General features: G+C 47.9%; 1 protein-coding gene across 1 annotated transcript; it reads right to left on the bottom strand.

Moving 5' to 3' along the window:
* Positions 1-656: 656 nt before the first annotated feature.
* LOC141621256 (AAA-ATPase At3g50940-like) lies at positions 657-15,311 on the bottom strand. The gene is made up of 2 exons (XM_074437897.1): positions 14,149-15,311; positions 657-1,206 (listed from the first exon to the last, which is right to left on the bottom strand). The coding sequence occupies exons 1-2, from the start codon at positions 15,217-15,219 to the stop codon at positions 751-753; spliced, it is 1,527 nt and encodes a 508-aa protein (XP_074293998.1). The 5' UTR covers positions 15,220-15,311; the 3' UTR covers positions 657-750.
* Between the last annotated feature and the right edge of the window lie 270 nt (positions 15,312-15,581).

Consider the following 15,581-nt stretch of genomic DNA (forward strand, 5'->3'; position numbering starts at 1 on the left):
AATTTACCAACATTGTTCTTCCTAAATCCCCATTACGACATACCTAGTCACATATTCCATTTTTCCTTAAACAAATTCTTGTTTAAATCCGTTGTAAGTTACAGCCTCAATTAATTCAGACCGTCTTACTTGTTATGGTCACAAGCTTCCCACTTCACACCTCCGCTCCCATTTGCTCTCTCACTTGCTCTTTATGAGAGGTTATAAGCTTGTAACGGAATAGAAAAAAGAGAATTTGTGAGAGTTTATGAGAGTTTCTTTACATTTGGTTGGTGTATTGCGTATCTATACGGAGTAATTTAATATAGAGTATGATTTAATATGACATAGCAATAAAGCATAATGAAGGTTGGTATGCTCTGTACTTTCTTTTGATTTACTTACGTAAAAGTTATATAAAAGTTATTTTACTTATTTAACGGACCTAACCTATCATTGACGGTAACATGATCGATCATAATAAAAGCCATAGCAAAGAACTTTTTAAAACTACTAAAAAATCCTTAAATAAACTAGTCTCTTTAGACTTGTTATTATGGTTTTGTAGTCAAAACATTCAAAAAAAAAAAAAATACAGTTTTACATAACACATATTGATATTTCCATCGAAAATTGAATCAAATAATTTTACTTCTAATATACTATTTGCTGTAAAAAAAAAATTTGATTTGATCATTGATTCTCTAATTCATTTTATTATTATACTATCCTTGTAACTCATTTAAAAAAAAAAAAAAAAAGATATCTTCCTTACTGTCGTCGAACCTTCTTAATTCCAACCTTTTTGCCTTTGCTCTTCTTGGATGACTCACTTCGTCTCTTCACACCGGCTTTCTTAATCGTGTTTTGACATTGTTTCGACTTCTTCTTAAGCAATTCAATAACCTCAGAAAGGGCTACGTCGGCATCTTCATTCCTAATGAGCTCCTCGGCGATTTGGGCTGGGGTGACGTCTGTAGTTTCGAGGAGTGGTTCAATCTCCTCGAATAAAGGATGGTCCCCTGAGACGCCAAGGTAATTGTTGACAAGCACCCTAAAACCCTTCATTGTCAAGTAGGACATGTGAATGTGCATATCCATTCGTCCTGGACGCAACAGGGCTGGGTCGAGCCTGTCTTTATGGTTCGTCGTGAATATAATGATCCTCTCTTGTCCGCAACTTGACCATAGCCCATCGATGAAGTTTAGTAGCCCGGACAGCGATAACTGCGTTAACAAATCAATCAATTGTCACACATATTAGTTCAACTTGTATACCATCCCCTATTTACTAAATGAATAGGTGATTCTACGTTTTTTCCCGCCTAACTATATTATCTTTTATTTTGGCCTTTAATCTTGCCTTCTTCTAAGCACATTATGGGCCAAATCTGCAAGCTTAAAAAGTAAAATAAAAAAATAATGTAAACTGGATGAATCATGAATCATTGCTATAATTAAATTATCCCATCCCCTATTTACTAAGAGAATAAAAATCTGCAAGATTCTCCCTCCAAAAGCAAAGTTAAATAAGGAAACGAAAAGACTATTCATTACATTATTAGCATTTCATTAAAATATAATCTTTTAATCAAATAATAATATTTTCATTAAAATCTAAATTATAATCTTTTAATTGAACTAAGATAAATTTGCTATAATTTTATAAACTATAAATTTCTAAGTTTTTATTGTTATTATTATATATTAGTGTTCCGGGTATGAATTCCGAAGCAGGTTTGTTTACCACGCTAGCTTTGTCGAATAATGCCTCTTCTAGCCTTGACTGCTCTCCTCGGCCTCTCCTGCAACAATGAGCAAACTGAGGGCTTGGCTTTGTGCCAAGCGTACTCACTCCGACGCTCAAGTCAGTGAATTTACTGTGATTAAGTAGTATGTAGCTTGATGACGTGTATTGTAGAGAGATGAGAGGGATAATACCAATTTAAGTGGTTCTTAGGTTAGATTCTGGATCTCCTCCTCAATGAGGATTGAGGAGTATTTATAGACTTTCACCTTTTGTCACGTAGTGGCCAAGTGGGCCAAGTGGCATAGCAGGTGGAAAGACTGATCTACCCTCGGCCGAGGGACCTATGGCAGGCCGGCGAGCCTGGTGGACTCCATGCCGAGGGTTCTTGGATGTGAGTACGCGGGTATGGGCCCCGGCTGGTAGGTTGCCATGCCGAGACCCAGGCTGGCAGGCCGAAAGGCCGCATCGGCTGGGATGTCTAAGTCATTGGCTTGCTGTGGATATCTTTGACCTCGTTCAATATGTTGACTTGGTGGTGGTGCGAATATGCCCCATCAATTTGCCCCCAGCGTAGTCTATGCCGTGGTATGGGCTCCGATGTATGCTGAGTGTATATTCTGTGCAAGTGAAAATTTTCTGCCCCGGCTTTTTCTCCTTCGGCTTACTTCTGTACAGGCCGTACCGTATCCCACCGTATCCCCCCTCCACATGGATGTGTAATGGACATCAAAATGTGGAAGAGAAGGTGCTGCTGGCCGGCGGACCCAAGGTTGAGAGTGCCGGTGTATTTTTGATTGCCCCCGGCCGGTGCTGCCTAGCTTGGCTAGTCGTGTTGCCGGCGGAGAATAGATATTTTAAGAGTTTTGCTGAGGAAGATGAATAGGCAAAGGGATATGAAGGGGCGTGTTGGAGACGCTTGGGTACTGTTGCTTTGATTGACATTCAACTGTTGCGTCGATTGACATTCCGTGTACGCATGCCTGACATGTGTCTCTTCGTTGATTGGCTGACGCTTCATGGGCTGCGTTTTGATTGGTCCTCCTTTATGGGCCTTTGCCTATAAATACCAGATCTTTGGAGTGAAATTGGTTAACAATTTCATTCATTCTAAAAATTTTCTTCTTTCCAAAATTCCAAGTCTTTCCCTCTCTTCCGATCTTCAGAATTTTTACGTCGGCGTAGCACTTTTCTTCAAGGTAAACTGAAAAAACCTTTTCAACTTTTTGTTTTGTTTAAGTAATTGTTGTGAACCATGTCTTCTACTGATGCCGGTCCCAGTACCCGTGCGCCGGGGGGTTCCCCGTCGCGTGTTGATGAGGAGGAGGTGGTAGCCGCAATTCCGTTAAGGTCGAGGGGCCCTAGGTCTCCTTCCCCTGAAGTTGACCACAGAGTTCTGGAGCAGTGGGAAGATGATGTTGATGATGAGGAAGGGAATCCTTCCGGTGCGGAGAGGGCGACAGTCTTGCATCATTACGATAACCGCACCATCGGCCCCAATCGTGCTTGGACCGATGGGCTCGCCCGCTGCTCGCTGAATTCTTCGAAGAGCACTTCTTTTTTGGCAAGGGGTACAACATTGTCATCCCTGGAGAGGGCCAGGCCGTCGTTGCCCTCCCCGGGTCACATCGGCGTATATATGAGGCACTTGGAGTATGGTCTCCGGTTTCCTCTCAATATGTACGTCTCTTCCATAATTCAGGCGATGAACGTTGCAGCGGCGCAGCTTCACCCTTTGGCCGTTAGGACTATAGTCGGCTTCGTGTGGCTGTGTCGCTTCAGGGGGGTGATCCCAACGGTAAACTTATTCCGCCGAATTCATTTTCTTCGAATGAATGTTCAAGGTGGCCGGGGGTGGTATAGCATCCAGACTGAGCCAGGCTATCTCACCGTGCCTAAGCTCACCTCCCGCAAGGGTGGAAGGAACGGTGGGTGTATGTCGAGGTCCCCGATGATTATCCGTTGCCTCGGTCTTTTGAGCACTACGTTAACTTGCGGTGCGAGAGCAAAGGGGAGCGTGAGAAGATGATCCCCAAGGGCAAGAATAAGATGGACGCCGGGAATGTCTATCTTAATGAGGGACGAAGCGAGCACTTTGAAGCTTTTCGAGGTCGATGATGATGGGGCGCCGAAGGTTTGGTTGCCCCCGACGCAAGTCATCTTGATGGACGAGCCGCTTTGCTATGTCGGCCTCATACCGGCCCTAGCACAGGGTGAGTGGGGTCGGTGTGAGGCCCATTTTCGCTTTAACGTTTTTCGTTGTTTGTTTCTTGACATGTCCCTTTGTCTAAGCTTTTACTTTGTTTCTTTTACAGAGCACTTTGGTCCCGAACTGTCTGAGCAACTCCTCGAGAAGATGGGGCTGGACAAAGACGGAAATGTTAAGGAGAAGAATCCGAAGGTCGATGTGCATGACCGCCGTCCGTCGCCTACTGACCTCTTGAAGGGCTTGGACGAGACGGCGGCCCAGGCCAAGGTAGTAGCGCGCTGCCTTGCCTCGTCGGGTCCGAAAATCCAAGTCACGGCGGCGACGGTGTCAACCTCGTTCCGCCTCTACCGAGGAGGTGGAGGTCGTTGACATTGTCGATGGAGAGGATTCCGATGCTGAGGGATCTCCGCTTAGGCGTAAAAGGAATAGATCTACCCATGCCACCGATGCTTCTGCTTCCGTTGCTCATGTTAATGCCAGCGCCGAGGAAATGGGTCAACCGGCCAAGAAGAGCAAGCCCTCCGGTACAGGTCTGACTTGCGGCTCAGATTTAGCCGGCTCATTAGATATACCTGATGACCGGCTCTCGGTATGTCCATGAACGTTGACGTGGACTCTTTGGTTGAATTTTTGTAGATCAACCAGCGCGATCCCCCATCGAGCGGCGAGTTGAGAAGAGGCCTATGCGGACGGCGGGAAAAAATGTCGACTCGTACTCGCGTCGATATCCAACGACCGGCTCATAGCGGAGGGTACAAAGCTGAGCAAGAAGGTTGGGATTTGGTCCGAATCGGTCGGCTCTCGTATTAGGGAGCAAGAAAAGGCCTTGGCCGAGACGGGACCGTTGATGGAGCGGTGAGGCTCGATGTTGTTGCCGCCGCAAAGGGGAGGCCGGTAAGGCTAAGCTTGACCTCCTTGCGCGCACAAGCGCGGGTCGAGGAAATTAAGAAGGCTGTCGGCCGAGAAGGCCAAGGTAGAGGTCTGCTGAATCTGCGCCGCCAAGTTGAAGGAGGAACGGGACAGTACAAGGGCGGCTACGACGTTGTTGTCGCCCAAAGGGAGGAGTCGAAAAGGGCGTATCGGCTCAGCGCAGTCGCATAGGGAGACTAGTGCTATCCTTGCCCAAAGGGAGAAGGATATTGAGACACTTCAAAGCACGATTCTCCCTCGCATGTGTGCTCAGTATAGGGACCTGACCGAAGAAGCTTTCAGGGAGGTGATAGATGAGGTCTATCCGGATGGCTCCTTTCTGTGGACAAAATTCGACGAGCTGTTCGATGATAGGCTCGAAGCTAAAGAGAAGGCTGCGGCGGATAAGGCTGCCGAGGATGCGAGGGCCAAGAAGGAGGAGGAGGCGACCGCTACAAAGGCGGCCCTTGCAGAGAAAACGAGGGCGGCCAGGGAGGAGTCCGCCAGACTGAAGGCAGCTGAGGATGCTAAGGCTGCTAAGAAAGATGCGGCGGATAAGGCAGCTGAGGATGCTAAGGCTGCCAAGGAAGCTGCGGCGGATAAGGCAGCTGAGGATGCTAAGGCTGCCAAGAAGGCTGAGGATGCTAAGGCTGCCCAGGTTGCATCTAAGTCGCTCACCGAGGGTAACGCTGCGATGGCGGTAAGGGCAAAAAGAACGAGGCATAGGGAGACGGGCGGTCGTCACCGAGCTCACCGGCGTCTCGGATAGCTTCAGCTATTCGGGGCCAACTATTAAGCCTTTTCTCCCGCCATCCTTTTGGCGCTTCAAAGAACCGTCCGAAACCTTTTGCTTTACTTTTCCTTGTATTTTTGTAAGACCTTGGTAGGTAGAGTCTTGGCTTATCCCAAAGGGGACGGCCGTCGTCTGTACTTCTCCTTCTTGTAACTTCGTTATCTTTTCCTTAATGAGATTTTGTTTGCTTTGCCTCTGGCTTGGCCGAGGCCTTTTGATTTATTCCTTCACTTGTCTTCTTGCGTTAATTAATTGAGCGCTTTTCGTTTTTACCTTTGGCTTTAGCCGAGGCAGTTTAGAATGCGTATCTCAACTGTGTTTAACGTCTTTAAACTCGGTCTTAATTTGCCGAGGGCAGTCGCGTTAATTAATTGAGCGCTTTTTCGTTTTTACCTTCGGCTTGGCCGAGGCAGTTAGAATGCGTATCTCAACTGTGTTTAACGTCTTTAAACTCGGTCTTAATTTGCCGAGGCGATTCGTTAATTAATTGAGCGCTTTTTCGTTTTTACCTTCGGCTTGGCCGAGGCAGTTAGAATGCGTATCTCAACTGTGTTTAACGTCTTTAAACTCGGTCTTAATTTGCCGAGGGCAGTCGCGTTTCACTCGTCTCTTCCCGGCCAATTACCGGGGCAACGGAGTTTACGTTTTGACCGCCGTTGAACATATGTTAGCATATCGGCTCGTCCCCCCGTCACTCCCGTTAAAGGCCGGGATGATCGGTGATCGAGGTTTTGGCGCTGTCTGCTGTGTACATATGTTTAGTATGCCTTCTGATTGGGGTGGATTAACACTTTGATGAAAAACTTGGATGATTCCTCATTAGATATGAATATGCATTGGGGTGCCAACAATTGTTTTGGGCAACTCATTGTTATACAAAGTATTTTTCGAGATTGTCGGTGTTCCAATGGCTCATCAAAGGTATATCTCCCATGTCCGTCAGCCGGTATGTACCCGGCCTCATTTCTTCAACTACCTTGTAGGGACCCTCCCAGTTGGCCGTCAACTTGCCATGGATGTTTCCTTTGTTGGTGGCAGCTGACTTCCTTAGGACTAGATCTCCTACTTTTAGGTCCCTTTTGTGGACTCTTCGATTTGTAGGCCCTTTTCATTCGGCTACGATATCTTGCTAAGTTGAGGCGTGCCGCATCTCGGCTTTCTTCGACCAGGTCCAGGGAGGTTCTTAGGCCTTCCTCGTTTTCATCTGGGTTAAAAGTGGCCGTTCTGAATGTTGGCACCGTTGCTTCAATCGGCAGGATCGCCGGACCCGTAGACTAGGTGAAAAGGACTGCCCGTTGCTTCTTTCTCCGTGGTCCGGAGGGACCATAGTACGCCGGGTAGCTCATCGGCCCATCTTCCCTTTAGGTCTTCAACTGTCTTCTTCAAGCCGTTGAGGATCGTTTTATTGGTCGCCTCCGTCCGTCGCGTTCTCGGGGGTGGCAGACGGAGGAGTATGCAAATTTGATGCCGAGTTCTTCCAACCAGCTCATTATTGTGTCACTCCAAAATTCTCGGCCATGGTCGAACACCATGACTTGGGGTAACCCAAAGCGAGTTATGACATTTTCCCAGATCACCTTTCTTACGGCCGCCGCGATTTAGCGCGAGCACGCCACGGCCTCGACCCATTTGGTGAAGTAGTCGACGGCGACGATTAGGAACTTTCTTCCTCCGGATGCCGTTGGAAATGGCCCTAGTAGATCCATTCCCCACTGTGCAAAGGGAAGGGGATTAAGCACGGTTGCGAGTCTCGGGAAGGTGCGTGTATCACCGGAGCGTGCATCCCGGCATTTGTTGCATTTTCTGGTTTTGTTTTTGGAATCTTCAAGCATGGTGGGCCAGAAGTAGCCGGCTCGGAGAGCTTTGTGGGCTAGTGTTCTTGCCCCCATGTGATGACCACAGATGCCTTCGTGTATTTCACAAGATTAGCTCGCATCGGCTGGACCGACACACTTCAGAGTGGCCTTGTCACGGACCTCGTATAACTCTCCTTCAAACACCAAGTACCTTGCTGCGATCCTCTTTATCTTTTGTGAGAGATTGCGGTCTTCCGGTAGCTCATGTGTCAGTTTATACCTCTTTATCGGAGTCATCCATGTCGTCTCGGCTTCCACGTCGCACACCATGCCGATGGTTTCGTCAATGCTTTTAGCGTTCCTGATGTCCACCAGCACGGTCCGGCTGATATTCTTTATGGTTGAACTGGCCAGCTTTGAGAGAGCGTCGGCCCGGTTGTTCTCAGACCTGGGGATGTGTCGCATTTTGAATGACTTCAATTTTGAGGTCTCGGCTTTTACCTTTTCCAGGTATCTTACCATCCCATCGTCCCGAGCTTCGTACTCTCCTTCGTATTGGTTAGTCACCAAGAGAGAGTCTGTTTTCAAAATGATGTGTTACCTTGCGGCTCGGCTAACTCAACTCCGGTTATCACTGCCTCATATTCGGATTCGTTGTTTGAGGTCGAGAAGGTAAACTTCAAAGCGTACTCGAACTCGTCCCCGTTTGGGCTGATGATAAGGATGCCGGCTCCTGAGCCGTTCGTTGTGGAGGATCCATCGGTATATACCTCCCACATGCCGGGACACGACTCTTCCTGATACGTGCACTCGGCCAAGAAGTCTGCCAGCGCCTGCCCCTTTATCGAAGGCCTCGGTTTGTATTGAATGCCGAAGCCAGATAGCTCCACTGCCCATTTGATAAGTCTGCTGATCTTCGAATTTTTCAGTGTTTTCTCCAACGGCTGGTCGGTTAAGACCGTCATGGGATGTGCGTCGAAGTAGGGTTTCAACTTCCTTGCGGCAACAACCACGGCAAAGGCGCTTTTTCAATCGGCGGGTAGTTTCTCTCGGCAACAACGATGTATGGTGATAAAGTAGATTGGAGTCTGCTTGCTTGTTTTTTCTCGACGATCACGGATCGACCGTGGCCGAGGTTCTTGCTAAGTATAGATATAGCGTTTCCCCGGCGTCGGTCCGGGACGGGGTCGGGAGAGTTTGCGAGATGGGCTTTCGATTGTTTGAAAGCCGTGCTTTGTTCCCCCCAAAGAAAAGTCTTTATTCCCCTTCAACACTTTGAAGAAAGGGGTGCTCTTGTCGGCTGACCGAGAGATAAAACGGGCAAGGGCCGCCATCCTTCCGGTCAAGATATCATAACCTCTTTGCGGTTCCTCGGCTCCGCAGTCGAGAATTGCTTGGACTTTCTCTGGATTGGCATCAATTCCCCCGGGCGCTAACAAGCACGCCGAGGAATTTCCGGCCCGACACCGAAGTTGCACTTTGTCGGGTTAAGCTTCATCTTGTATTTCCTTAGTGAACAAAATGTCTCGTGTAAATCGGCTAAGTGCTCGCCGTCGGACTTGCTCTTGACAATAGCATCGTCGACGTAGGCCTCAATGTTTCGCCCTTTTTGATTTTGGAATATTTTGTCCACCAGTCTTGTGTAAGTCGCGCCGGCATTTTTCAAACCAAACGGCATCATTTTGTACATGTAGGTGCGTAAGTGTATGGTGATGAATGCGCATTTAGGCATGTCTTCCTCGCCATGAATACCGATGGTATCCTGAAAAGGCGTCGAGCAGGCTCAAGATTGTGTAGCCCGCCGTTGCGTCTATTAAGCTATCTATCCGAGGCAAGGGGTAGCAATCTTTCGGGCATGCTTTATTAAGTTGCGTAAAATCAACACACATCCTCCACCCCCCCGATGACTTTTTAACCATTACAACATTAGCTAGCCATTCGGGGTATGTACAAGGGATGATAAAGCCTGCATCTAACAACTTATCAACCTCGGCCTTGATGGCATCTTCCTTTTCGGCCGAGGAGTTTCTCACCCTCCGCTTCACGGGGCGGGCGCTGGGAGTACGTTCACTTGTGAACGATGACCTCCCGCTTACACTGGCATCTCGGCGGCTGAGTACGCAAAGACATCTTTGTTCGTTCTCGGTCGAGGTCTAGGAGATCGGCCCTGAATTTTGGTTCGTGCCGACACCGACGATCACGGTGCGTCCGGATCAATCTCTATCTGTTCGGTCTCGGCCCCTTCGATCATGGCGACGTGGTTGGTGCTCATCGGTTCGTCCTCCTGTCTTAAGGATGGGTTCTTCCCTTTTTCCTCTTTCTTTGCCACTTTGAAGGATTGCATGTTGCATCCTCCGCCGATATTTGGACGTTGACCACCTCGTCTTTTTCGTTCTTTGAGACGAGTTTATGAACCTCCCCGCGGTCCGAGACGTACATCGTTGTCGGGGCCGGATGGACATTACAGCATCGACCTCACTCAGGGTGACACGACCGATGAGAACGTTGTATGCGGATGAGCCGTCGATGACCACGAACTCGGACATCACATTCTTGGCCGCGTCGGACTGGCCGAACATCACCGGTAACTTGATAGACCCCTGGGGACCAAGCCTCGCCCGGAGAAGCTGTACAATGGGTTGGTGCATGGGCTAAGGTCCTCAATTTTCGGCCGAGCCCCGTAAAGCACTCCGAACATGATGTTCGTGTAAGCACCCGTGTCAATCAGGCATCTCATGACCAGGTGGTTGGCTATGTCTAAGTGGACTACGAGTGGGTCGCTATGCGGGGCGATGACTCCTTCGTAGTCCTTCTTCCCAATAGTTATGTTCGGGATGTTGGAAGGGCGGGCCGCTGTAGTGGGCACGAAGTTTGACGGCCCGATCTGATTCGTTCAGTGCCGCTTGTGCCCGTGAGCGGATCCGCCGTTCTCGTTTCCCCCGATGACAACATGAATTGTTCCTATTCGTTGAAAGACGGATTTTTATCCGAGCCGCCGGTGCTAGTCTTTTGGCCTCCGGCAACATATTTGCCGAGGCTCCTTTTCGGATCGGTTCTTCAATGGCATTCTTCAAATGCCGATCGTTGGTTAAGTGACCGGTGTGGCCGTGGTACTCAAGACGGGCTCGTGTCACCGTCCCCCCTAGGTTTGGGGGCCTTTCCCACTTCGCCCCTCGTTTACGCTCGGGAGAAGACCTCGGCGGCCGATACGACCGGGGGGTGTGATCTTTGTACTTCTTATGGTAGTACGGACCGAACTCCCCGGCGTCCGCTAGGTTCTGCTTCCTGGCGGGCCTGTCGGTCCGCGACCTATTATTGTCACGGCGCCCTTCATCCGGCTTGTCCTCCCGGTGGCTCTTTCTTTCTGAGTGCCCGGCTTCGCCGTGGCCTACCCATATTTTGTGATAGTCTTCGACCTTAATGGCCTGGGTCGGCCAATTTCTGGCGGACTCAAGGCTCGTGCCACCGCACTTGATGAGCTCGTTTTCAAGTCCCCTCCGGGAGGCCTTTCATCGTCTGCGAAGGCCGCTAGTTCGCTGTTCGGCTCCCTAATCTGCCTGAACCACGGCATCGAACCTTTTCACATAGCTTCGGAGTGACTCGCCTCCCTCTCGCCGATGGTCGGGAGATCCGACGTCTCGACGGCTCTCCTTTATTGGTAGAAATCTTGGGCCAAAAACGCGTCTCTTAGGTCGGAATAGGAGTATACCGACCCATCGGGTAGCCCCTTGTACCAGCTTTGCGCCATTCCAACCAAGGTCGTTGGGAAAACCCGGCACCATACCTCGTCAGGTTGCTCCCACACCGACATGTGAGACTCGAAAGCCTCGGCATGATCGGTTGGGTCGCCTTCTCCTTTGTATGATATGGACGGTAGCTTTAGCTTTGGCGGCACCGGGGTCTCTAGGACGAGGCACCGAGGGGTGTCGACCACGTGTCTAATGACACGCGGCGATCGCTCCTCGCATCCCTAGTCCGACCCCTCTCCCCGTGGCGGGAAGGGCTTCTTCTCCGACTCTGGTGAGTCGGACTCCTTCTTTGACTCTGGTGAGTCGGACTCCTTCTCCGACTACGGTGAGTCGAACTCCTTTCGCTCGTCCGGGGCATGCCTCGTGGGTGTCGCGGCGACATCGTCCCTTCCGCGAGTGCGGGAAGGGCTTAGTTCTACCACCGACACTGGGCTCCCCTGCGTCTTGGCGTGCTCGGCCTCTCTTAGTGCTTCGTTCGGGTTTCTCGGAGTCACCTTTTGGGCCCTAGCTTCCTGGACGGGTCCCGCCGCTCTTGCCGGTGTGGCAGTGTGAGCCGGCGCGACCGACAATCAGTCCAGGAGCGCCCGGCTTTCTTTGCATCAACCACACGTCCCATGACGGTGACCTGGTCGTGGCGGCACGGCGATCTGGCATTATTGGCATCCGAACTCCGGTTGAATTATCCATTTGGTGGAGGGCTGCACTCGCAGAATTGTGGACGGTATCACCGGGTGGAGGGGCTCTTGATTACGAACACCTCTTGTTCTTTTGACATCTTCTTAGCTTTTTGGGTGGGTTTTTTTTTTTTTTTTTTTTTTTTGTTTGGGAATGACTAGCTTCTAGTATCTGTTTTTCCCCACAGACGGCGCCAATTGTTCGGGTATGAATTCGAAGCGGTTTGTTTACCACGCTAGCTTTGTCGAATAATGCCTCTTCTAGCCTTAATTGCTCTCCTCGGCCTCTCCTGACAATGAGCAAGGCGGGGCTTGGCTTTGTGCCAAGCGTACTCACTCCGACGCTCAAGTCGGTGAATTTCTTGTGATTAAGTAGTATGTAGCTTGATGACGTGTATTGTAGAGAGATGAGAGGGATAATACCAATTTAAGTGGTTCTTAGGTTAGATTCTGGATCTCCTCCTCAATGAGGATTGAGGAGTATTTATAGACTTTCACCTTTTGTCACGTGGTAGCCAAGTGGGCCAAGTGGCATAGCGGTGGAAAGGCGATCTACCCTCGGCCGAGGGACCTATGGCGGCCGGCGAGCACAGTGGACTCCATGCGAGGGTTCTTGGATGTGAGTACGCGGGTATGGGCCCGGCCGGTAGGTTGCCATCTGAGACCGGTCGGGCAGCCGAAAGCCGCATCGGCCGGGATGTCTAAGTCATTGGCTTCTTTGTGGATATCTTTGACCTCGTTCAATATGTTGACTTGGTCACGGTGCGAGAATATGCCCCATCAATTTGCCCCGGCGTAGTCATCCGTGGTATGGGCTCGATGTATCTTGAGTGTATATTCGTGCAAGTGAAAATTTTTCGCCCGGCTTTTTCTCCTTCGGCTTACTTACGTACGGGCCGCACCGTATCCCACCGTATCAACCTTGGGTCCGCCGCCAAGAAGACACCTTCTCTTCCACATTTTGATGTCCATTACACATCCATGTGGAGGGGGATCTGATGGGATACGGTGCGGCCTGTCTGAAGTAAGCCGAAGGAGAAAAAGCCAGGCGAGTAAAATTTTCACTTGCACGAATATACACTCAAGATACATCGGAGCCCATACCACGGCATAGACTACGCTGGGGCAAATTGATGGGGCATATCTCGCACCGTGACCAAGTCAACATATTGAACGAGGTCAAAGATATCCACAAAGAAGCCAATGACTTAGACATCCCACCGATGCGGCGCTTTTTCTCCCGGCCACCGGGTCTCGTGCATGGCAACCTACAGCCCGGGCCCATACCCAGACTCACATCCAAGAACCCTCAGCATGGAGTCCACCGGTGCTCGCCGGCCTGCCATAGGTCCCTCGGCCGAGGGTAGATCGTCTTTCCACCCGCTATGCCACTTGGCCACTTGGCACCACGTGACAAAAGGTGAAAGTTCATAAATACTCCTCAATCCTCATTGAGGAGGAGATCCGTAATCTAACCTAAGAACCACTTAAATTGGTATTATCCCTCTCATCTCTCTACAATACACGTCATCAAGCTACATACTACTTAATCACAAGAAATTCACCGACTTGAGCGTCGGAGTGAGTACGCTTGGCACAAAGCCAAGCCTCGCTTGCTCATTGTTGCAGGAGAGGCCGAGGAGAGCAGTCAAGGCTAGAAGAGGCATTATTCGACAAAGCTAGCGTGGTAAACAAACCTGCTTCGGAATTCATACCCGGAACAATTAGAGAATTACCTAACACGGATATTATTAGTTTCGTAAAAAAAAAAAGATCATTAAAATAAATTGAGAAAAATTATAAATTGTAATCATTAGTTTTATGGTAAAGAAAAAATAGATTTTTTTCCAGTAAATATACATTTTATAACTTTAATCTTCTTGATTATCTCATAGTTCAATTTTTTTTCTCATATCAAAAAGTGAGGTGTATGGCAAATTACTGATGAGTCAATTCAAAATATAAATAATAACTAAAAATAAAATCTCTATATATACCGCAAATAATAACTAAAAATAAAATCTCTATATATACCGCACATGTGCGGGGTCTACACTAGTTAGGGATTATTTTGTTAAATCAACATTATATACGAGTTATGTAGCGTGATTTGTACTCACTCCGTTCAAGTCAATAGTTATCTTTGTTTCAAAATTCACTCACAAAAAAGCCAAATAGATAACTAACTACGGATGAGACAGAGGTAATTAAAAATTGGCACATGTTTTTTTGTGAAATTAAGATTAAGAAACCGAAAATAATGAAAAATTCAAAAATAGACAAAGCACAAACCTTTGAGTCATCATTGGGTTTACTCGTTTGTTTATTGGCTAGAGTTTTACGTATTTTATTAACATCCTCATCATCATCGTCGCTATCAGAATCTTCGTCAACATCACTATTGTCGCGGGCAATGGGACTTGACCTAGACGAGCCTATAGAGCAATCAATATCTTCAATGACCAAAATAGACTTATTTCTGGTAGCGAGCATCAATTTCCTCAATACGGCGTCGCTTGGTACACCACCAAGCTGAAGATCATAGATACTAAACCTTAGGTAATTAGCCATGGCCGCTACTAAACTAGACTTGCCCGTGCCAGGCGGTCCGTAAAGCAAGTATCCTCTTTTCCAAGCTTTACCAACTTTGTTGTAAAACTCCTTCCGTCTTATGAACATGTCTAGGTCATTAATAATAGACTGTTTCAAATCCGGGTCTAATGCCAAAGAATCGAATGTGAATGGATGATCGAACTTGACCGAATTCCATGAACTGTACCCTTCATACGTATAAAGATATATATCCTTCTTCATCTCCATCGCTCGATCATAGTGCTTAAGCAAAACCGAGGGAATATAGTTATCGAGAATCTCGTTCTTATAAGCAAGGTCGAAAGTTAGTTCGAAAAACTTTTTTTTGCCAGAGTGATCGACATCCTCACCTTTATCATTCTGACAACGAAAATTCCAAACGACATCAATTCCCACGTTTTCCAAGCTTTCGACGTATGTCTCTCCTTGGTTAAAGCGGTATGTAACGTTATTTTCCTCTGAACTTGTTCTAACACCACTAAGGCGGGTGGCCATGGGGCGAAGCTTAGTCGAGAGGTATAGTTGGCAAGCCTGGTATAGAAGGTTAGGGGATTGGTGGTAATCCTCTTCATCAGTCTCGTCGATGACAAGCGTAAACGAGTCTTTAAGAGGCGGCGATTTGCTAAGCCATTGTTCCAACTTGGAAGCAACGTAACTGCGAACTAATTGTGGAACAAATTGATCGTAGGATTGTCGAGCTAGCGAAAGTATTGCAGTCGATGTGCTGTATGCATTGAATAAAGATGCCGGTGTTATTAATCTAAGGTCCATGATTAATACTCTGTAATTAATTATTAGTGTTTGTATTAATCACAAACTTGAAGCTTATGTTGAAGATTGATTATGTGAAATTTTGTTGTGTAAATAGGGGTGTCCACTGCTGACAACCGTGATTGATTATGTGAATTTGCTTTTGCTATTTATATACGGGGTATGATGTACGTATTATTGTATTAGAGTTCTATTGCCAAAATAATACGTTTATATATTTTATTTGGAAATATATATGGAGTATTTCCATAAATAAATTAAAACGATACTAATATGGAATGCCCAGTATATATTTCCATTAAACAAAGAATCGTTAAGATCCTTGGTTATATTTGTGGGAATTTTTAATTAAGGAAACAAAT

This window comes from Silene latifolia, chromosome X (assembly GCF_048544455.1).
Source record: "Silene latifolia isolate original U9 population chromosome X, ASM4854445v1, whole genome shotgun sequence".
Lineage (NCBI taxonomy): Eukaryota > Viridiplantae > Streptophyta > Magnoliopsida > Caryophyllales > Caryophyllaceae > Silene > Silene latifolia.